Source organism: Sceloporus occidentalis, unplaced genomic scaffold, assembly GCF_023333645.1.
Source record: "Sceloporus occidentalis isolate IW3139 unplaced genomic scaffold, rSceOcc1.0.p SCAF_2, whole genome shotgun sequence".
NCBI classification, from domain to species: domain Eukaryota; kingdom Metazoa; phylum Chordata; class Lepidosauria; order Squamata; family Phrynosomatidae; genus Sceloporus; species Sceloporus occidentalis.
Window position 1 is genome coordinate 35626378 of NW_028316982.1, and position 22459 is coordinate 35648836.

Sequence of the window (22459 nt, forward strand, 5' to 3'; positions counted from 1 at the left end):
TTATTATGTTTCCATACCGACCCATAAATAAATCGACCAGGGATTTTGGGGTCAATTTTTGGGCATAAATTTTTAGATTTATGCAAGAGTATATGAGATTTTGGACTGCAACTGCCAGATTCTCTCAGCAAACATGACCCCAAACTTCCAAGCTCTGCATGCAATTGCAAACTTAACTATATCAACATTTTGGATGGTTGTAGTCTAAAAGGTGTTGTTGTTGTTTTCAAATTCTACTTGCAATTTAGCTATATCAGCACAATTCATTGTTTATGCTGATGTAACCTGACCTATATGAAATTGTGATGTCCAGCTTTTGTTACTTTAACCTAATTAGTCAAATATGCATTGAATACAGAGGTGGAAAAATCTGCAAAAGGAAAGCAGGAAGAATGTTATTAAGACTGTACTGAGAGCAACGGGCTAGCATCAATGTTGAGGGAATGCTTTGATGTAGCCTGTTTTGTAAATAATTTATTTTCTGTTGCATGAGGTCTACTGGAACAAGAGAGTAAGGAAAGTGTTCAGAATTCAATGAACAACAGAAAACCACCATTTTAATAATCTAGAATACATATTATTATTATTATTATTATTATTATTATTATTATTATTATTATTTCTACCCTGCCTCTCCATTAAGATTGAGGCGGCTTACAACAATATCATCCAGATACTAAGTAGACATGGCTATTGAGTCATTGGCTAGAATCCCTTGCTATGTGTCCATATGCATTTTTAGGAGAGGGTGTGGATGGAACTATCCAATACCTTCTTGCGTAATGTCCCTAGCCCTGGGTACCTAATAGCAGCCATTAAGCTAGTGGGAGTAGTTCAGTCCCCTGAGTCATTAAACTTTCCAGCTACCCTTGTGTTTTTCAGTTACTCTCACATACGTAGGAAGAGTAGATTTATGCATAGGACAGAGCCTGCTCCTTCTTTGAACATGTCCACCTGCACCTCCACAGCTGATCAGTGCCCAGGGGTACAGAGCTGTCCCTTTGAGACAACACAGATGGTGTTGTGTATTTGGGGAAGAAGTAGAAAGAGAGTAGCATTCACTCCCACAATAACTGGATGTCAGCCACTGACTCCAGTCTTCTACACAAATTCATTGCATTAGCTTCTCTGATCACCCTTTAGATACACTTCTGTGATCCCATTTAAATAATTTAGGGGGTAACTATTGTAAGATACCAATTATGGTATTTCTGAATTTCAGTGTGTCTAATTAATGTAATTTTTAATATTTTACTACCTAGGATTTCATGTTTTTTGAAAGGAAAGGAAACAGGAACAGACGAGGCAGGAACAGACGAGGCAGGACAACTGGACTCCACGGTGCTCATAGACATCGGGGTGCTCACAGGCGTCACAGGCATTAACTCAGAGCAAGTTTACCTTATCAGTATTCATCCATGTTACTCTGTGGCTGTTATGTAGGTTACATAACCAGGACTTATATTTAAACTGTGGTGTTTATCACACTATACTCTTATAGTGCTACTATTCCACTTTGACTGCTCTAGCTGCCTCCTGTTGCATTCTGGGATTTGCAGTTTTAAGGAGGGGTATTTAGAATTCTCAGGCAGAGTTCTCTGCCTGAGAATTCTAAATACCCCTCCTTAAAACTGCCAATACCAGAATGCAACAGGAAGCAGCTAGAGCAGTCAAAGTGGAATAGTAGCACTATAAGAGTATAGTGTGATAAACATCTATATAAAAGTGGCTATAGTGCTTCCATTCTTTATGTCATAACATTCCTCATAACTTATAGCAAATTAGTAAAAAATGGCAAAATATAAACATATAGACATAGTTTGTTTCTAAATTACAGTATATAAACTATACTAATATTTCAGAAGTGCAGCTGACTGCAGCAGAGAGAGGGAGCAAAATCTGACCCTCCATTTACCCTTGTTGCTTCCACTGCCATGTTATTGTGTGCCTTCAAGTTGCTTCCTATTAATGACAACCCTTCATACAAACCACTTTTACTGACATTAATTCACACCCACACACCCGTGTGTGTGTGTGTGTGTGTGTAGTGCCAATCTATTCTTCCCATTAATTTGTACTCTGTGAAATTAATTTGTTTGTCTTAAATGTATGACATAATGAATAAACATTGTTATAATGTTTGAAGAAAGACAAAGATTATATATGTTTTTTTCATGTTTGCTACTGTCAGAGGGTAGAAGAAGGGGAGAAGTCGGGTTGGTATCCCGCCATGGAAAACGACGCTCTAGAGGACCCAGCGGACACTCAGGGGGCCGGGAGTGGGTCTAGAGAAGGAGCAACAGCTGGGGTGGATACAGAAGCCAAGGGAGAGGCGGAGTTAGGGGTTAGAAAAGGGGAAAGGCTAGAGGCACCGGGGGAGGAGGAAGCAGGGGAGCCGGAAGAGACGAAGACGCCGAGAAACCCAGAACCGACAGGCTACGAGGCAGAGATTGAGGCTCGGGTGTGGGACGCGTGTTCAGGGGAGATTTCGCACCAGTGTCTGAGGGGCCAACGCCATGAGTACCCGGGAAGAGGTGAGGCGCGTCTGGTTGGTGAAAGTTGGAAACCTCCTTTTCCCGAACATCCCACAGCCAGCGACCCCGAACCCTACCAAGCTTTGCCGGTGTTCCTCCCTGGACCCCGCCTGCGTTGGGACATTAGAGGTTGGTTCAGGCCCTTATCTCGAGCAAGCCTCGGTCAGCCGCCAAGGGGTACTTCCGCCTCCTCAGATAACCTCGACGGGGAACTACCCTAAGTCTCCCAGGGCCGCCAGGTTAGCCAGAGTGAGGAAAGGGGTCAGAAGAGTTTGTTGAGTCAGAGGTCCAGTTGGCTGTAGTTTTGTGTTCATTTACGACAGTGAAGCAACTGTCCTGTTTTGTTGCCCGCGGGCCTGTTTTACATCCATTAAAGTTAGTGGAAGCATCCATCTGCCTCTTGTGCTTACTATGGAGCCTATGGGACCACCTCTCCCGCCCGACGGGGCTAGGGGCCCGGCGTCAGCTACAATTATAGAATTATTCTTTGTGTACTTGGGGTGCATTTCTTTTACATTAAAGAGACTGCCCTTACATTTTCTAAATATTTATGATGTTTGGGCTTTTTCCCCCACAAAGAAGATGTTTCCCAAACTTTCTGACAAAGGAGGCCTCTTCCTTTCATAGTAGCTTCTGTTACATCCAAAATGATGTGATTGGAAGAACAATAGCTACAATTGCATTTATATTGCACGCTTCTTCCACTGAGCTCAAGGTGGGTAACATGGCTCTTGTCTTCTCTTAATCCTCAGAATAGCCCTGTGTATCACTGAGGTGAAGAGAGAGGAACTAGCCCAAGGCAGAACTTGGATTTCCCATGTCCCAAACCAACATTATACCTGCTATGCTATGCTGGCTCTTCTATGTAATATCTGTACAAGTCTTTACTGTAATTCTTTTGAAGCTAAGGAGAGCAGACCCCAAAAGTAAATCTGCTTTCCCTTGCTTTAAGTGCCATATTGCTTCATTTTGGGGAAAAGAAAGATGTTTAACCACACGAGGAGTAAAGCAGTGCCAAAAGCTCAAGAGATTTTTCTTTTATCTGCTTGCTACAAAATAACCCCATTTATTTCTCTGTTCATAAATCTAGGCTTTGAAAGTATTATAAGATTTTCAGCTTAGAATGTGTTATTTAATTCCTTCTGGTTTGGATCAAACTATTACATAAAACATTTATAACATGAGATTCCCAGATGTCTTTTTCTTAAAGTTTTTTTCAGCTGTCTCATCACCGTAAAATTTAGTATGAATGCTTATATATCCATCTGCATGTAGGCCAAAATATCCTGATTGAAATTGTAATTTTTTTTTAAGAGCAGAACAGACCCTTAGCTAATGTGATGCGCTGTTGGAAAAAAATGCCACATAATAAAAAATATTATAGAATTGCAGGGTAAGAGAAAAGAAAAGAAACTCTAATAACACATTTTTTAAAAGCTTTAAAAGTCGTCTTCATTTTAACTGATATTACCTCAAAAATCTAACATTTCAGCAGATACACTGGAGATTGTCACACTGGAAAAAGAAATGGGATATTAGCACTATGCTTCTGTCAATATCCCATAAATATCATGCAATAATGCAACACTTTTCAAATAACATCATGTGATGTCATCATTATTGCACAATTATCCCATGAATAAAGCAGCAAAATCACAGCACTTTTTATTTTCAGGAAAATCCTGAAAATAAAAAGTGGCATGATTTTGCTGATTTTTTAATGGGATAATTGCGCAATAATGATGACGATGTGTGAAAAACGTCACGTTATTGCACAATATTTATGGGATATTGCTGGAGTATAGCACTAATATCCCATTCCTTTTCCAGCATGATAAACTCCTATATGTTGTTGTGTTCTTTTCAAAAACTGGCAAAACATTGTAACTAAAAATGTTGTGGTATTGTGTGCATGGAAGTTGTTTCTGACTTATGGCGACCCTAAATCTAATCTGTCATGGGGTTTTCTTGGTAAGTTTTTTCAGAGGAGGCTTGTCTTTGCCTTTCTCCAAGGCTGAGAGTGTATAACTTGTTCAAGGTCACCCACTGAGGTACTATGGCTTAGTGTGGATTCCAACCCTGGTCTCGCCAGTGTCGTAGTTCAATTCTCAGGCCACTACATCATGCTGACTTTTACCTCTAAAAATAACAATTGTTGTTTTATTTTATTATGATTCAGAAACAGTGGTATGTTTTCAGGATGAAATGAGAACAAATATGTGAAAGAGGAACGTGGCTAATATACCGTATATTCCGCCATATAAGACGACTGGGCGTATAAGACGACCCCCAACTTTACAACTTAGAATAGAGTGTTTGGGATATACTCACCGTATAACACCACCCTTCTCTTCCATGATAAGTCAGAAAGGAGCTGAAGGCACACAACAACAACAACAACAACAACAACAACAACAACAGCAGTGACAAAGGAGAAAGGGGGGAGGAGAAAAAAGGAGAAGGAGAAAGAAGAAAAGGAGGGGAAGAGGAGGGAGATTCCATTACACTCTGAGGAAGGAGTGTGTTCCACATTTGAAATAACAGCATACACAACATTATTTCACCTGCCTCGACAACTCCTCCTGCCCTTCCTCTTGGTGCATCTACACTTTAGAATTAATGCAGTTAGACACCACTTTAAGAGCTGCTGCTCCATCCTATTGGAATCCTCGGATTTGTAGTTTTATAAGGTCTTTTGCCTTCTCTGCCCAAAGAATGCGGGGGGGGGGGGGCTGTTCCAAACTACAAATCCCAGGGATTCTGTATGGATGGAGCCGCGGCAGTTCAAGTGGCTCCTATTGGAATCAAAGCCCAGGAAGCTTTGTGCCAAATCGAAACGTGTTCGGCTGCAACCGCACTGCAGAAATAAGCCAGTTTGACACCCCTTTTACTGCCCTGGCTCAGTGCTATGGAATCCTGGGAATTCTAGTTTTCTGAGACATTTAACCTTCTCTCTCAGCAAACTTTGATGTGACAACAAACCACAATTCCCATGATTTCATAGCACTGGGCCATGGCACTTAAAACGGTATGAAACTGGATTGTCTCTGGAGTGAAGATGCAGCCTGAGTTGGATCCAAGACACACTGCAGAAATCATCCAGTTTGAGACTGCTTTGACTGCCCTGGCTCAGTGCTAGGGAACCCTGGGAATGGTAGTTTTGTGAGACATTGAGCCTTCTCTATCAGAAAGAGCTCTGTTGCCACAACAAACTATAATTCCCAGGATTCCCTAGCACTGAGCCAGGAGAGTTAAAGTGGTCACAAACTGGATTATTTCTGCAGTGTGTTTTGAACCTTGGTTATTAAAAATGCTCAAGGTCCAATCCATACTGCAGAAATAATCCAGTTTGAGACTGCTTTAACTGTCCTGGCTCAGTGCTAGGGAACCCTGGGAATTGTAGCTTTGTGAGAAAGAGCTCTGGTGCCACAATGAACTACAATTCCCATGCATCTGAGGAAGTATGCTTAAGTCTAGGAAAGCTGCCAACCTTTCTTTCAGTGAGTCTCAAAGGTGCTACAAGATCTATCTCTCTATCATCATCATCACCATTATTGTTATCATTATTAAATCCAAATGCACCTGCAGAATTGGCAACACTGATATACTGTAGACTCATTCTCTGGGGCTGGGATCTGGAAGTGTGGAGGCAATTATTATTATTATTATTCCCTTGAAATTCCCTTGAAAAACCAGGGAATCCTGGGAATTGTAGTTTGTGAGGGTGGGGGGGGAACCACTGTCCTCAATCTGATTGGCTGTTAGTGTGACTCCATCCAAACAGGATTGGTTGCTCTGTAGCCAGCCTCGCTCTCAGAGTCAGGGCCCCCGGGAAAAGGAGGACAGGGGAGGGAGGGAGCAAGGAAGGAAGAGAAGAAAAGGAAGAAAAAGGGAAGGAAGGAGGGAGGGAGAGGAGGAAGGAGGGGAAAAGAAAGGGAGGGAAGGGAAGGAAGGAATGGGAAAAAGCAAAGGAGGGAAGGAACGGAGGAGGACGCTCCTTTGCCTTTGGGAGAAGGCTTTCCTGCCAATGGCTCTCTTTAGGACCCAGCGGCTGCCCGGCATACAAGACGGCCCCCGACTTTGGGGAAGATTTTCCTGGGCAAAAAAGTAGTCTTGTACGCCGGAAAATACGGTATGTGAAATTTACTGCACAGCAGTAGATGTCTTAAAACATATGCAAACAGATATCCTATGAAACAAACTCTTCACATGCTTTTACTGAACAGGTCAGCTTTACATCAGGCCTGCATACATGCAGGGAAACTGTGGCCCAGATTCTCTTTTTCTCAACTCTTCTGGACTGTTCTTTGTTGTGTACCAAATGGGGGAAGGTGAATCACTTCTCTTGGAAGACTGCAGAAGTGACAGTGGTTTTTTTAAAAAATAGATTTAAAATAAGTGTTAGGGCGCACTAACTGCCATGGATCCATCGTGCAGGCTCCTGGGATTTGTAGTTTTGCAAGGCTACAAGCCCTCTGGAAGAGAAGGGTAAAGACCTTGTAAAACTATAAATCACATGATTCTATAGGATGGAGCTACAGTACTTAAAGTGGTGACAAACTGCATTATTTCTACAGTGTAAATACACCCTTGAACTCCCTTCTACTGTTTAATGGCAAAAGAGGGGGGACCATTTTGTAAAAACTGAAAATGAATTTCCAGACACTTATGATTCCCCCTCACACATACCCCATCACATGAATTTTTATTTTTAAAACATTATTTTCCAAATATAAAAGCACATCACATTATTTTAAATGTTGATATAATCACACACAGAGATAATGCTTATTTGTTTTTTACTTTTGGCAATCTAGGAAATTCCTGGAGGTTCTTAGGATCAGAAAACTGGTCCCTGCGCTCCTCCTGCTGAATAGCTTTCGATGCAGAAGGACAACAATTGCCCTCCAAATATACATTTTAGCTACATTGATTACAGATATTATGAATGGAACACTGTTTGAAAAGCAAATATTATCATGCATGTTTTGAACTAAACTTTTTGAAAGGTGAAATGGACATTATCATTCACACTCAATCAGTGGATAAGTGATCTTTAGACAGATTTTGGAGTGATTCTAGGCCAAATGTGGTCCACGGTCTTGTAACAGATAGTGGGTTAGAGCCAGTAGCCATCTTAGCTATTAATAATAGAAAGCTCATTCCCATGGCACCATTTCTACGCAGAAAGGAAGCCTCAACTGGCTTTTGGGAACACCAATGTTTTCAGAAGAGCACACTCACTAAAACATACTTCAGAAAACAGCCTGAAAGGATTGCTAGGTCAGTACAGAGCACTTTGACCTGAGTCTTATTAACTGGTCCCAACTATAGCAGACCCATGGATCAACTGTTGAGTCAACACATCAATGTGTGACCCAGTATGGCATAGTGGTTTGAGTGTTAGACTAAGACTCTGGAGACCAGGATTTGAAACTGCTGAGCCATGAAATCCCACTGGGCAATTCACACACTCTTAGCTCTCACAAAACCTGTTGATATGTGTGACTTATGATCAGCATAAGCCAGAAAAGACTTGAAGGCACACAACAACAGAATCAACTCATAGTAAGACTCATTGGATCCACTCTAGTTCACAGTAACAGTAGAATTTTGGTTTTACTATCTGTTTTTGGAGGAATTAATTGGAACAGAGGAAAGACTGGTGCAATGGAATATACTGGAGCGGACATGGCTGGCTTACAACAACACAGCTACAGCAATGTTCTGTTGCAGGTCCTTCTCATATTCTGTAGCTTGGGTTGGAAAATATTATTCACTGTGTCTTCATTGCTTATCTGTGTATCTCATTGATCTTAACAATGAGATTCTCTCTCCCCTTCCCTATCTATCTATCTATCTATCTATCTAGAAAGGAAAGAAAGAAAGAAAGAAAGAAAGAAAGAAAGAAAGAAAGCTAAAGTAAATAGGAACAATAAAGAAAATATCTATTTCTTACAGATTATTACGTACCTTCAAGCTGACTCTAACTTATGGCAAACCTGGGGTTTTCTTGGCAAGTGGAATTTTGTCATCTTCTAAAGCTGAGAAAGTGTGACTTGTCCATAGTTACCCACAGTAAAGTAATCTCTACTATAACCGTAATATGATAGTAAGATAATATATAACGAGTAATTAGAGTAAGGTCATTTAATTCTATCCATGTTATCACAGCAAAAAACTTAATCCAATATTCAGCATACTATATGGACAACAGAGGGCAGTGCTGTCATAGTTTATTTTCATATTTCCTTCCCAGCTTGATTGGAATTTTAAGAGTTACTAGTCTCATCTTCTCACTGACAGAATTATATATGTTATTGAACAGTCTGACTATATTTCTAGAGTGACATGATACAAAGAACTGTTTTACCCAGTGAAGCAACAAAGTTAAACATTTCTAGATGTCAAGGGCTCACAGAAAACATTTAGAAAAATGAACGCATAATGATTGTACAAAGAAAATATATACTCAGTGAACTGGAAGCATTTTACATTGAGGCTGGTGTGGTGATAAAGCACTTGTTTTTGTTTAGCTCAGAGGTTGGGATTATACAGATATTGGACTCCAGATATTGGAATGCAATTCTCAGCATTCCTAACCATTTGTGATGCTGGTTAGGGATGCTGGGATGTGCAATCCAAAAATATTTAGAGGCTTGTATGATCCCCACCCTAGTTTAGTGAAAGGTTCTTAAGAGATGTATTTCCTTTTAATTGCCTTTCAGTTTTAACTGTACATGATGACCATACAATATGATAACAGTTTGGATTTCTAAGAAAAACATCAGAAAAAGATTAAGTATGAAAGATGTGCAGGTGAGCTAGCCATTTACAATTCTATCTTGAATTTCATGCAGATCTACACTTGCTGAACTTCCTTCTGCCACACCAGGGATATAGGTATTGATGGAGGCATAATCACCATAAGAAATTTGCCCTCCTCACCTCAAAGAAATTTGCCTGCAGTTCCCAAGTTTCTGCCATTGCAATAACTTAAAATTTCAGTTGAGCATTTAGAAATAACAGTTTAGGCATCCAGAGAAAAAAAGTCAGGCACAGTTACCAAGGGAATGTAAAAACAGCAAATATAAATGTTCTAAGTGTGAATGATTTTTAAGGTCTCATTTTCTGAAATACTGGAAATTTGGGACTGCTGGAAAATTTCAAAGGGGGGGGGGGAACAGAATCCTTATTTGGGGTCAATATTGGACTTTACCCTCCATGTCCTGGAGGTACACTGCTGTGCCAGACAACTATTAAAGCTGTTTCAAGTGTCCACCCTACTATCTGCATCCCCAATACAGATTAGAATTTTAATGGCCTGAAACATATGCATACAATCCAGCACCATATCCATGAAAGGGCTTGGGAAAGGGAAAAGTGATACATAAGGCTGCTTCTGTGTGTCACAAACACAGCATGCGTAAAACACAAAATAGTTTGTTGAAGTTTCCTTAAACAGTTTTTTTAATGGATACCACTGTGACTCCTAGTCAGCATCTCAAATGCAGGGTGATTCACCCCTTCAAAACAACATCTCCGTGAACAATCTGTGCTCTGGTACATAATTCTGTCTGTTCTGTTTTAATCTCTAACTTCTTTTACTTTTTAAAAAATGTTCTCTCTTATATGAGTCTCCAGATCAGAGACAGTGGAAGAGTGGTCTACATGTTGCATATGGCCCCACAGTTAACATCCCACACACACACACACACACACACACACACCCCATGGCAGTTTGCATTCCCAGATACTTTGGGAAATATAGCCCTCCCCCTCCAGTGTCAAATAGATCTGTTTCCAAAACATAAAAAATAGAGCTTGGGGGGCAGAATTTCCATTACTGAGGCAATAATTTTCAGAGGGGAGGAGATGTTGAATGAAGGGTGTGGCCCTCAAAGTGATGTGGAGAACAAAAATTGGTCCCAGACCTTTAGAAGGTACTTCTTTGTGCTTTAGACAATTTTGACATTCCAATTTCTGTGCAGCCAGAGATTTTATGGTCCAAGCCTACAACTGGTAGTTCTAAGTCATTTGTATTTTGGTTAATGCCATAGGAATGCATTTTCTCATTTATATTGATGTGAATCTGCTAGCATGATGATGATGATGATACTATTATTAGAAACATTTTTACCAGATTTCTCAGTCAAATGAGGCATTGAAGGAAACAACAACAAAAATAGTTTTTTGTGGGTTTTTCGGGCTATGTGGTCATGTTGTAGAAGAGTTTACTCCTGACATTTTGCCACCATTTGTGGCTGGCATCTTTCTCTGAAGATGCCAGCCACAGATGCTGGTGAAATATGAGTTTTCTACCAATAAATCATATCCAGTGTAGGAAGGGGTGTGATTTTTGTTTATTTTTTGATAAGAATGGTTTTTTTTTAAGCCTTCATATATTTTTTGAAAATATCTCAAAATAGAAACAAATTTGGAATTTGGAAGAGAGATTTATTTAACTAGGCAAAGGCTTTGAGTAATTAACAACTCTGAAAAGTCTAGTTTTGAATTCTTTTGTAGGCAAGCATGCTAATTAAAATGTGGGTTGTCATCTCTTTCATCTTTACTTTTAATAGTTAAATGGGAAGCAGGTAGAAAAGAATTTTTTCCATACTGGAAACAGTTGTACCTACTAAATTTGGCCAAAACAAGTATGTGTGAGAGCAAGTGTGGGAAAGGAAGTATGAGATGTGATTCCAGTTCATTTTGAATTATATACTAATTTTTTTAAAAACAAAAACTAAAATTTTTAACATGTGAGTATATTGGGCATCAGATGTTTCCATCACTTATTTACTGCCACCTTCAGATTTGGCCATCTTGATGCCAAAGATGACCTAATGCTACTGCTCCTTGGTTCTTCAAACACTAGGAGAGAAAAATGAGGGCTTAATATTAAGTTGATAAAAACATGAATGAAATAAAAGAAACACTGCCTAGCTCTCAGAAGAAGAAAAACAAACTCCAAATCAGAGAGTGGTGGGAGTATGCTTCACTACCAATTCAAACACTTTTTTAAACCAGTTGATATATTCACTTTCTTCACATTTGTTAGACTAAGAATTAATTGATCCATTTTGTGGCAGCTCAAAGTTAGTATTTTCCTGTATTGCTTGCTAATGTGTGCTCCAATCTCTAACCTTCCATTTAAAAATAAATCAATAAACCAACCAAGCATAGAGAAGGGCAATATGATCCTATGTGGTCCACATTTCAGCAAGAGGAGGTTAATACATTAAAATAAAGTCCAAAGCTATTGAAGAAGCTCCTGAGTTCTTTTAATCCTTCTCTGTTTGTCCCTAGGCCAGTTTTAATAGAATCGTAGAGTTGGAAAAGACCACAAGGGTCATCGAGTCCAACCATCTGTCATGCAGGAATACACAATCAAAACACTCCTGAAAGATGGCCCTCCAGCCTCTGTTTAAAAACCTCCAATGGAGATTCTACCACACTCCAAGGCAGTGTTTTCCACTGTCAAGTAGCTCTTGATATCAGGAAGTTCTTCTTAATAGTTTCGTGGTCCCCAGGCTCAAGCCTCCCAGGTTAAAAAATAGTTTGCAATTTTGTTATCCCCATAGAGTATTTGGGGGCATTCTCAACACTTTGAGATTCCCCTGGCTCATTTTAGACCCAGGAGAAGCTTTTTAAACATGGAAGTGATTAAGAAGTGACTACTGGTAACTTCCTATTGTTAAAAAAAGCCTCCCCGGGCTTAAAACAGATTGGGATAGAAAACAGATTGGGAGAGGGGCTAAAACATGGTAAAAATGTCAACACAGTGTTGCAAGAGTTCAGACTGTTCATGGCATTTTGTGGTGTGTGTGTGTGTGTGTGTGTGTGTGTGTGTGTGTTGACATCTTTTTTTTTTTGGGGGGGGGGGCAGCCAGGAGACCCAGTCTTCCATGGTCTTCTGGGAATTTAATGTGGCCTTAGCCTCCAACATTTTCCCATCTCGGTACATGATCACTAAAGTTGAAATCTGATCTACACAAACCTGGGAATTCAATGGGACTATGCTTTTAGCTGCCCTCGTGATTCTGACTCATGGTGACCCTGTGGATGAGACATCTACAAGAATCCCTATCCTCCGCTACCTTGCCCAGATCCTGCAAGCCTCTTTCTTCTACCCTCTACCTTTCCTAGCATTATTGTTTTTTCTAGTGGCTTCTCATAATGTGGCCAAAGTACATTAGTCTCAGCTTGATCATCGTAGCTTCCAAGGAGAGGCCTAGTCTGATCTGTTCAAAAATCCATTTGTTTGTTTTCTTGGCCGTCCATGGTATCCTAAGTACTCTTTTCCAGCACCACATTTCAAATGAGTTGATTTTCTTTCAGTCTGTTTCCTTCACTGTCCAGCTCTTGCATCTGTACATGTGTGGGCGGGGCTGGCACTGTGGGTTGCATTGTGGGTCCAGGTGGATGCAAGATTAAGGTTCCACGTGGGAAACAAACTTCCCCAGGGGGAGTTGCTTGCAACAATAAACTTTAATAATAACAAAGTAACCTCCTCCTATAACCCAGGAGGTCCAACTTCCACCACCAAACACTGTGCCCCTTGTATCCCCAAGTTCAGTCCCTTTTCTTTAGGGCTTGACAGAATCCTCCTCTCCTCCTGCAGGGCCTGTTGATGGAGCTCGGCATGCGCCGGTGTACTTCTCCAGGGGCTCCCTTTCTGCTTTCTCCACACCCAAGGGGGCAGGCCTGTGTTCCCAACAGCGGCCCTTGGGTTTCCACCACTCGCCTTCTAGACTTCCCTTCTCTTGGCGCCGCCACTCGCCTTCCCCTGGGTAGGCAAAGTCCCCTTCGACCCTGGGGTCCCTTAGCTTTACCTCCTCGTGTGGCCCCAGTCGCCTCACTCTGTGTCTTCCCTGAAGAGCAACCGACAGGCCCTCCCTCCGAGGGCTTCGAGTCACCTGTTCTGTCCCTTCACCGGCCGCCACTCCCTGGCCTCCTCTTCCGCATCTCAACCCTCCCCCCCCGCACACCTCTGCTCCTGCTCTTTTATCCCCCCTGGGTTTGGCCGCTCCCCCCTCTCTGGTCCCGCCCCTGGGGTTATCCCTCCTTCTTCCTCCACCTGACCACATTCAGCCCTCCCAACTCTCCCATCAGCTGGGCTCCCCTCACTACAACATGGTAAATGGGAATACAATGGCCTGAACGATTCTGACTTTAGTGCTCAGTTGTATGTCTTTGCCCTTCAGTATCTTTTCCAGTTCTTTCATAGCTGCCCTTCCCATTCCTAGCCTTCTTCTTATTTCCTGACTGCAGTCTCCATTCTGGTCAGTGTTTGATCCTAGATATGGGAATTCTTTAACTCTTTGAATTTCCTTATTGTCTAGCTTGAATTTACTTACTTCTGAGTAAATATGGATAGAAATATTCCATCACTCTTTGGCGGGATACATACCGCCATTTAGTACGTCTTCTATACGTACTAGGGTTAGGAAGGGGCGGTGCTTCCGCACCCCCCTAACCCTAGTACGTATTCTATACGTACAAGATGGCGGCGCCCCTTCCACATGGGCGCCGCCATCTTTGCGTATCGGACGCTGAGCGTCCGTACGCGTCGCGCCGCTTGTGACGTAGCGAGCGCGCCCCTGGCGCCTCGCTACGTCGCAAACGCGACGGTAAAAGAAGCTCCATTTTGGAGCTTCTTTTTCGGTCCGCGCGGGAGTCGGGCCGTCTGAAGGCTCCGGCTCCCCCGCGGACCTACTGGCGGCGGCGGCAGACCGCCGCAAAGCGGCGGTATGTACCCCGCCTTTATTTGCCTCTAGCATTCATAATAGGACAGCAAAAGGAATGGGCCATTCACTTTGCAAGATACTTGACAATGACTTTAGTTTGGGACTGCCAACAGCCATTTTCAACATCTAAACCTCTGTATCATTATAGCGGATGGTTCACAGGTTGCATAGGGTAGAATTCTGGACTCCTAGCCCCTACATGCATGGTTGAATGGATGGATGTCTTAATAATGATGAGAATGAAAGGATAAGGTGTTGGGATCTCCTTGTCTGGGTGTCTTTAAAAAGGGACTGGACAGCTACCTTTTGGGTATGCTTTTGCTGGAGATCCTAAATTGAACAGGGGGCTGGGCTTGATCATCCATAATGCTGCTTTCAGCTCTATGATTCTGCAATATAGAATAGAGTGTCATACTTCTAAATATTTGGCAAATCAGATTCCTGCACAGTTTTAATGATAATGATAACTAAGAAGAGAGATCACATTAATTAATTAATATGTCTGAAATCAGTTTGATTGTCATGTGGAGTCACTTCACATAAACAGCTTGCTAAGAATCTGTGCTCCGTACATGTCATGCCTTCCACTATTTCACAGGCAAAACCAGCATCATAGGTGTAGCCAAGCAACAGTTAAGTGTCTTCAAGATGGCAAAATGATTCATGAGGAAGAACACATAAAATGGGAGATGCTGCAGCAGTTTACTTTTGCCTGAGTCTACAGGGAAGGGCAACATTCTGCCTTCTCCTCTCCCCCCACCCCTTGAATGCAAAGTACGTTTGAAATCAGTTTGCAGTAGCTGAAGTAAGCCAAGGGCAAAAAAGGAAAGTGGGAGGGTTAGAGATACCAAATTAGGACACTTGGAGGGTATGACATGTGTAAACCAGGTCTCACCTGGAACAGATGGAGGAAACCAGGTATTTTGAGACATCAGCCATATGACAAGATAGTAGGAATGGAAATAATATATAAAAATATTCTAGAGCAATGTCCCTAAAACAGTTTTCTTGAGTGTTTGAAAACCCTGACAAGGAGAATCTTACATAGGCAAGAATCTTTGCAATTTGAGATTTACCGTAGTGTGTGCAAAAATAAAGAAACAAAGAAACAAATATTTTTTCTAAAAATCATATGGGGTCTTTTTTCTCTGAAAACTAATTTCTTGCACAGAAAGCTTCTGTGTGTGTGTGCAGAAAACAAGGTTTCTAAACAGAAAACAGCTTTTTGTGAACAGAAAATAGCATTTCTTCCCAGAAAATGCAGTCTGTTGTGCTATATGCAGACACACCTGTGTGCATTTTTGGCAGGGCAGAATCAGTCCCAAACCACAAATAATTTTTGAAAACTGTGCAATTTAGCACATTATTCCAGCAAGGGGAAAGGTGCTAAACTAATTTGTTGTTCCTTGCAACAACAAAACTTACAAGGATTTATATTCCTACAAGAGAGAAAGAGAAAGAGTAGTGGGGAAGGGGTTATATCTGTTGAATACAAGCATTTTATACAAAAAGCACACAGATGCTTGGAAATCTGGGCCATTCTCCACACTAGAGGAACTTAGAGGTGTGCATGAATTTTATTTTTTATTCTGCTTATTGCCAGGGTGGAAAAAGGAATACTAGCTGGACTGTTGAATAGAGACAAGGAGCTACTGTGCCTTTTCCACTGAGCAAACTGTGGGGAGACAAGGGCAGCTGTGAGTTAATGAATAAAAAACAAACCAACCCCCCCCCCCCCCACTTCTAAAATCCAGGACACTGCTAGAAAATGGCAACTAAAATGAACATACATTTACATTTTGATCCCCAATTCAATGTTGTGTGAAAGCTGTTGGAATTGTATACAGTATAACATCTGGCAACTTCTGAGTAGACATTACCAGAGCAGCAAGCATGGTTATAAAGAGAAAACATCAGATACAGTACAATCCTATGCATTTTTATGCATTGCCATTGATTTTAGTGGGGCTTACTCCCAGTTAAGAAGTTATAGGATTACAGCCCAAATGATGTTGAAATCATAGCAACCCATAATACAAGAGCCTGGAGAAAATATTTTTGTTATTTGATTTATCCCCCAATAAACACAGCAAGTGCTGTTACATTCCTTTCCCCCCACACCCTTCCTCCTTTTTATGCTGCAAGGGAACTTATGCAGCTACTATTTTGAAAACTGCAGTTCTGTGGATACATACTCTTGATTTGGCAGAACAGTCCATATTAATCCTAGCGACTAGCTACTTTTTAGCTGATTTTAAAATGTCCCATTTTCTCCCCCCCTCACTTTTCTCCTTTGTCCTTTGCTTAATTCTACTGTTGTAAACTGAGTTCAGAGTGCAATAATAGTTTGCACTCAGTTAACTCAGAGAGCAGGGTGTCACTAGGGGGTTGCAGGAGATGCAGATTGCACAAGGTGTCACCCTAAGTGGAGGTGGCATGACTGTTCCCCAAACACCTGCCTTTTGGTAGAAATGGGCTGTGATGTTCACCTGCATCCCTTTAAAATGTTGGAGCTCAGTGGAAGAGAAAGGAGAAGTCTCTGAGCTTTGTTTAAATTAAAAATTTAAAAATTAATTTAAAAATATTCTTTTTAAATTTTCTTTAAAAACATCACATCTTACCACATTTTCATTTTAACCACATTAAACTATGTGCATGTGAATACATTTAGGCCATGCATATGCTATTGTAATTTAAAGATATAATTTTAATTTGACTAGTTGTTTATGTCACAACTATTGCCATTACATTCAGGGATGTACAGGAAATATGATTTGTGAGTAACACTAGTACAAAAAACGTTACTAAGGGCTCTGTATGGTGTAGTATGGGAGGAAGTTAATGGAGGGGGCACTGCCAATCCTATTGATGCCACTGAGAGAGAGAGGAGAGCGCAGTATCCTGCCCTTCCATGTAGACTCAGGGAAAAGCAAACTGCTGCAGCCTCTTCAAACTTGTGTGTTCTTCCTCATTAATAACTTAACCATCTTGACCACCCTCTGATGTTGCTTGCCCACACATGTTCTGGTTTTACCAAAATACTATCAAAATTCATCTACATACATACATACATACATACATACATACATACATATATTGAGACGCAGTAAGTAGTTTCATAAATAAAATCCTGCCCCTAGCTACACAGCTATGGAGCTTTAAATCCAGCAGTGCAGTCATTCAGTAGCATGAAGGAGACTAACCCCATTGAGACGTCACACTGGAGCATGACGGATGGTAGAGGGACCCTGAATGAACCTTATGTGAGGCCTCTTGAAGTCTGGCTGGAAATCACAGTCTTGTAAACCAGCAGCTTTTCCTCACTGAAATATGAAGTAATCTTAAGCTGAGTCAACTCCAAGTAGACAATTCCAACTGGCTGAAGGGAAAGCAGCCAACATGGAAAAAGTGTGTGGATGGTGTACGTGCAACAAAGTTCAAGCACATATTTGTTTAAGGAGGATTATATCCAGCTTTCAAGGCTGATATCTTGACTATAACTCTGTTGCATGGCTTTCCCTTTCTTTCCTTTTTTAAAAAATATTTTCAGTTTGTTTAAAATTCTTTCCCTCAATGTACCATAAAATGTGCTTTTATATTACAGTGGGAGTAATAATTATTAATTTATGTCTGTTGAGGGCCATTTCAGATTCCTGGGATGGTATATTTCTTGCACTTCCAGCTGCATTCTTGACAACCAGATGTTCTAGGGGCTTGGGGCACACTAAGTGGTTTACAACCTTCCAAAATGCTTCTGAGATATCCTGTTAAATTGGGTTCCTTTCAAGTTTTGCATCATACAGATTCAGAACAGTCACTCTCACAATTGGTCAGAAAGCTTGTTTGGTTCAAAAACAGAAACGCACAATGAGTACGATCATCCTCAGTTTTGCTGTTTTTAAACAGCAATCTGTATTGCATTCCAAAATGTAGAAAGATTAATGCAGATTAATACAAAATAGCTGCTGCTGGTTTCCAGAAATTATAAGCAGCCTATAACTTGGCTTCTCAAGGTAGGAAACCTCTTTTAGCATAGGAAAACATTACTCAGGGAAAAATAATGTGCAGTTAGACTAGTGAAAAACTGAATTATGTACAACTTTGCAAATGTGTTCAGATTCCCACATAATTACAAATAATGAATCATTACATTGTCAATTCCATGATATAGAAGGAAGTTGGAAACTTCACAGACTATTTGTAAATGGGATCCAGCAGATATAGGAGATTATCGCACTGCGTTCTGAGAACGTTCCTATCATCACGTGATGAGAACGTTCCTGGAACAGATATTACTGCATTAGTAAACTAGAACGTGATCAGAACGTGATCAGAACTGCATTTTACCGCACAGCGATTCCTGAAACCGTTCCGAGAACATATTCCACCAAGGCCACCTCCGTCTCCTGATTGGCTGAAAGAATGACAGGCAGGGAGGCAGGGAAGCAGGCAGGGGAGCGACTGCAGTGAGGGAAGGGGTGTGTGTGAGAGAGAGAGGGGGGAAAGGAGGAGGGAGGGAAGGGAGGGAAGAAGGAGGGATCGGGAGGAAGGCAGGGAGAAAGAGAAATGAGGAGAGATGAGCCTTGCAAGTTACATCCCAAACCTCCTTTGCAAGGCTGGGAAGAAGGAGGAGCTCCATGCAGGTCTCTTCAAGCCGAAGAAAAGCAAGTTGCCAGGGAGGGGACTGGGCCAAGGGCAGAGCCCCGGCAGCCATAGCAGCTCTTTAAACCGGTTAGAAAAGAAGAGTCCTCTGCTGTCATCCCAATTCCCCATTTTGGCTGCTTGTCAGCCTTTTGCCTCCTGTGTGTGTGCGCATGTAATGTGTGCCTTCATAGAATCATAGAATCATAGAGTTGGAAGAGACCACAAGGGCCATCCAGTCCAACCCCATTCTGCCATGCAGGAAATCACAATCAAAGCATCCCCAACAGATGGCCAACCAGCCTCTGCTTAAAGACCTCCAAGGAAGGAGACTCCACTACACTCTGAGGAAAGAGTGTGTTCCACTGTCGAACAGCCCTTACTCCTAATATTGAAGTGGGATCTCTTTTCCTGGAGCTTGCATCCATTGCTCCGGGTCCTAGTCTCTGGAGCAGCAGAAAACAAGCTTGCTCCCTCATCAATGTGACATCCCTTCAAATATTTAAACAGGGCTATCATATCACCTCTTAATCTTCTCTTCTCCAGGCTAAACATCCCCAGCTCCTTAAGTCGTTCCTTGTAGGGCATGGTTTCCAGACCTTTCACCATTTTAGTCGCCCTCCTTTGGACACGCTCCTTTTTGAATTGTGGTGCCCAGAACTGGACACAATATTCCAGGTGGGGCCTGTGAGCTTCCCTCCCCGCTTTAATTCTTGTCTGGCTCTTTGCTATGGAATTCTGGGAGTCGTTTGCTTGCTTTTGTGTGTTGCTCCAAACAGAGGAGCTTTTGTGGGTTCCTTCCTGGAGGGAAGGAGGAGAAGGTCCTGGGCATCTCTGCCATCCTTGCCTCCTGCAGGCTGCCAGCACAGGAGCCCCGCTGGACATGACACTAGAGGCCCCCGCAGAAGCAGCCAGACCCTCTCCCTCTTGCTCTCTGCCCTGGCCTCCTGTTTCCCTCTCTCTCTCTCTCTCTTTCCCTTCTTTCCTCTTCTCTCACTTGTCCCAACTTTCCTCCCTTCCCTCCCTCCTTCTTTCCCCCCTCACACACACACACACACACCCCTTCCCTCACTGCAGTCGCTCGCCTGCCTGCCTCCCTCCCTGCCTGTCATTCTTTCAGCCAATCAGGAGACGGAGGAATGAGAGAACAGATTTGAGAACAGATAAGAATATCGCACACACCTCTGTTGAAACGTTCTCATCACGTTTCAGCTCTCTGGGAACACATTCATATCTGTACCCTCCTGGAACACATTTGGAACACATTTAAGCGTTCTGAGAACCCGATTGGAACACATACGTGCGGTATACTCAAATGCGTTCCGTTCTCATCACGTGATGAGAACGGTCTCAGAACGCAGTGCGATAATCTCCATAGTGAGAACTTTTAAATCCAGTCTACAAAGATTAAACATTACCATATACAGCATTGTATCTACTAATACTATCTATGGGTTGTGGTATGTATACATCTGGAAGGCATCAGGTAGAGGAAGGCTTCTTCAGATTATTCATATTTTGTGTACCTTGACCTCTGATTTGCACAGGGGGACAGAGAAAAGATGTAATACATCTATGTTTTTAAAAATGCTATAATGTTAAACTGAAGACTAGTTACAATGCTAATCATATTTACACACTTTTGCTATTTCTCTTTCATATACACATACATGTGGCTTGTTCATTGTGCCATTGAGATCCTGACAGGAAGTTCATGGTGTTGCCACAAGACAACATGCAACTTGAAGGCATGTACACATTCCTACAGGGCAATAAAACAGGTTTGTGCAAACCAATGGAATCTTGGACAACTATTATAAATACAGTTTTTATAGAAAATGTATAAGTACATAAAGAGTATTTCTCTTGCTTGTTAGGAAAAGGTCCTTTGTGCATGTATAAAGATTTTGAATGTCTCGTATTTGAGACTGAAGAGCTTTTTTTACCCTCTTCAGCATGGTAATAAATTTAATTGTAGACTACTTTTTCTGTGTAATGATCTTTGTGGAAAGAAGGGGGAAAATACCCCACAGACATACTCATAGCAAATTTTTGTTTTCGGTAGTTGCAATGTTGTTGTTTTGTTTAGGAGTCTTTGCCATGGCTAGAGTATCTAGTATCAGTCTCCATCCACTGGCAGCTAGTAGACTGGGCAGTGGGGGATCTCCTTCCCACAGCTTTGTGGAAAGACATCTCCTCTGCTTGACCCTCAGGTCACTACTGTTTCCACATAGTTCCTTCAAAGAACATTAAGAGTTTTCATCTCTACAATGAATGTCATTACTTCCAAACCCATCCAACACTTGGATAGAACCATGCACAACCATTTTGTCACATACAGAGGCTCATACATATATACATCATTAATATGGATATTGCCTCCAGAAGAAACATCAAGCACACAGACATTTGTAGACCATCCTAAATTAAATCTTTATACTTTCCATTAGCCATGGAAAGAGAGAAGAAACTCAACTGTGTGGTATATTCCAAACAAAGGATTAATTAGGAAATGTCATGCTCCTTAGTCTCAGTCTCAACACTGTGTTACATCTGTTCCTGAATCAAGTGAACAAAAAAATCTTCCTATGTAATTTCAGAAGCCATTTTTATGTTATTATTGAATTTCAGCTGTTTGTAGCCCCAGTACTCCTTGATAATGAATACCATTAATCTTTTGTTCCTTGGGCATCAATTATACCTGAAAGTCTACAAAATTAACCAAGAAAACAAATAACGAAATGCAAAATCTAGTTAAGTCAGAGCATTTGAACACAAGACAATTGTGTTTAACTTGGATTTTAATCAGGCTGCAAGTAAACCATTTTTTAAAAGTGTGTGTGTGTGTGGGGGGGGGGAGTAATGTGCCGCCAAGATACACATTCAGAAAATAAATGAGGAAAAGACTAGATAATGTGACTTTACCTTAGCTTTACACCTGAATGCTCTAATGTAAATGGGACAGAATTATAGATTGTAGCCTGAGCCCTCAGTTATATAATGGCCTGATTAGGTATTTGCAATCCTAATTCTTAGAAGAAAGGCTCCTACTGTTTCTAATCAAACGGAAAGATGCCAAGTGTTCTGTCTTGCCTTTGTGTGTTTTTTTCTGGTAAGAAAAAAGTGGGAAGACAGGAAAGAGTTACAAATGGAGGACATCATTTGCATTTTGTCTTTCCTCATAGGGCTCCTCCAGACATGGCAAATATGCTGGGAGGCTGCAATTGTAGTTTTGTGAGACATTTAGCCCCTCTCTGTCAGCTCTGGTGCCACAACAAGCAACAATTCCTAGAATTCTCTATAGCATTAAGCCATGGCTATTAAAGTGGTATCAACCTGGATTATTTCTACAGTATGGATACAGCCATTGTTTTCAGGGCTTTTTATATTGAAATTATGTTTGTGTTGTCTCTGAGAAATATTGCAACCTCCCGGTAGAATAGAGGGTAGACTGTAGACACAAAGTCTAAATACCTCCACCCACTAAAATCTATCTTTGAGGGAGGGGGACTGCTAAAGCAGCATCTGAAAAGA

General features: G+C 41.4%; 1 protein-coding gene across 5 annotated transcripts in view; it reads left to right on the top strand.

Annotated features, from left to right (window-relative positions):
* Positions 1–3702, top strand: part of LOC149318149 (phospholipid scramblase 1-like) — a 32124-nt gene extending 28422 nt beyond the window's left edge. For all 5 annotated transcript variants that reach the window (XM_089509096.1, XM_089509095.1, XM_089509091.1 and 2 more), the window contains 2 exons: positions 1263–1391; positions 3287–3702. In XM_089509096.1, the coding sequence (XP_089365222.1) occupies positions 1263–1385 (123 nt within the window). In that variant the 3' untranslated portion in view covers positions 1386–1391; positions 3287–3702. The remainder of the gene's footprint in view (positions 1–1262; positions 1392–3286) is intronic.
* Positions 3703–22459: the final 18757 nt, after the last annotated feature.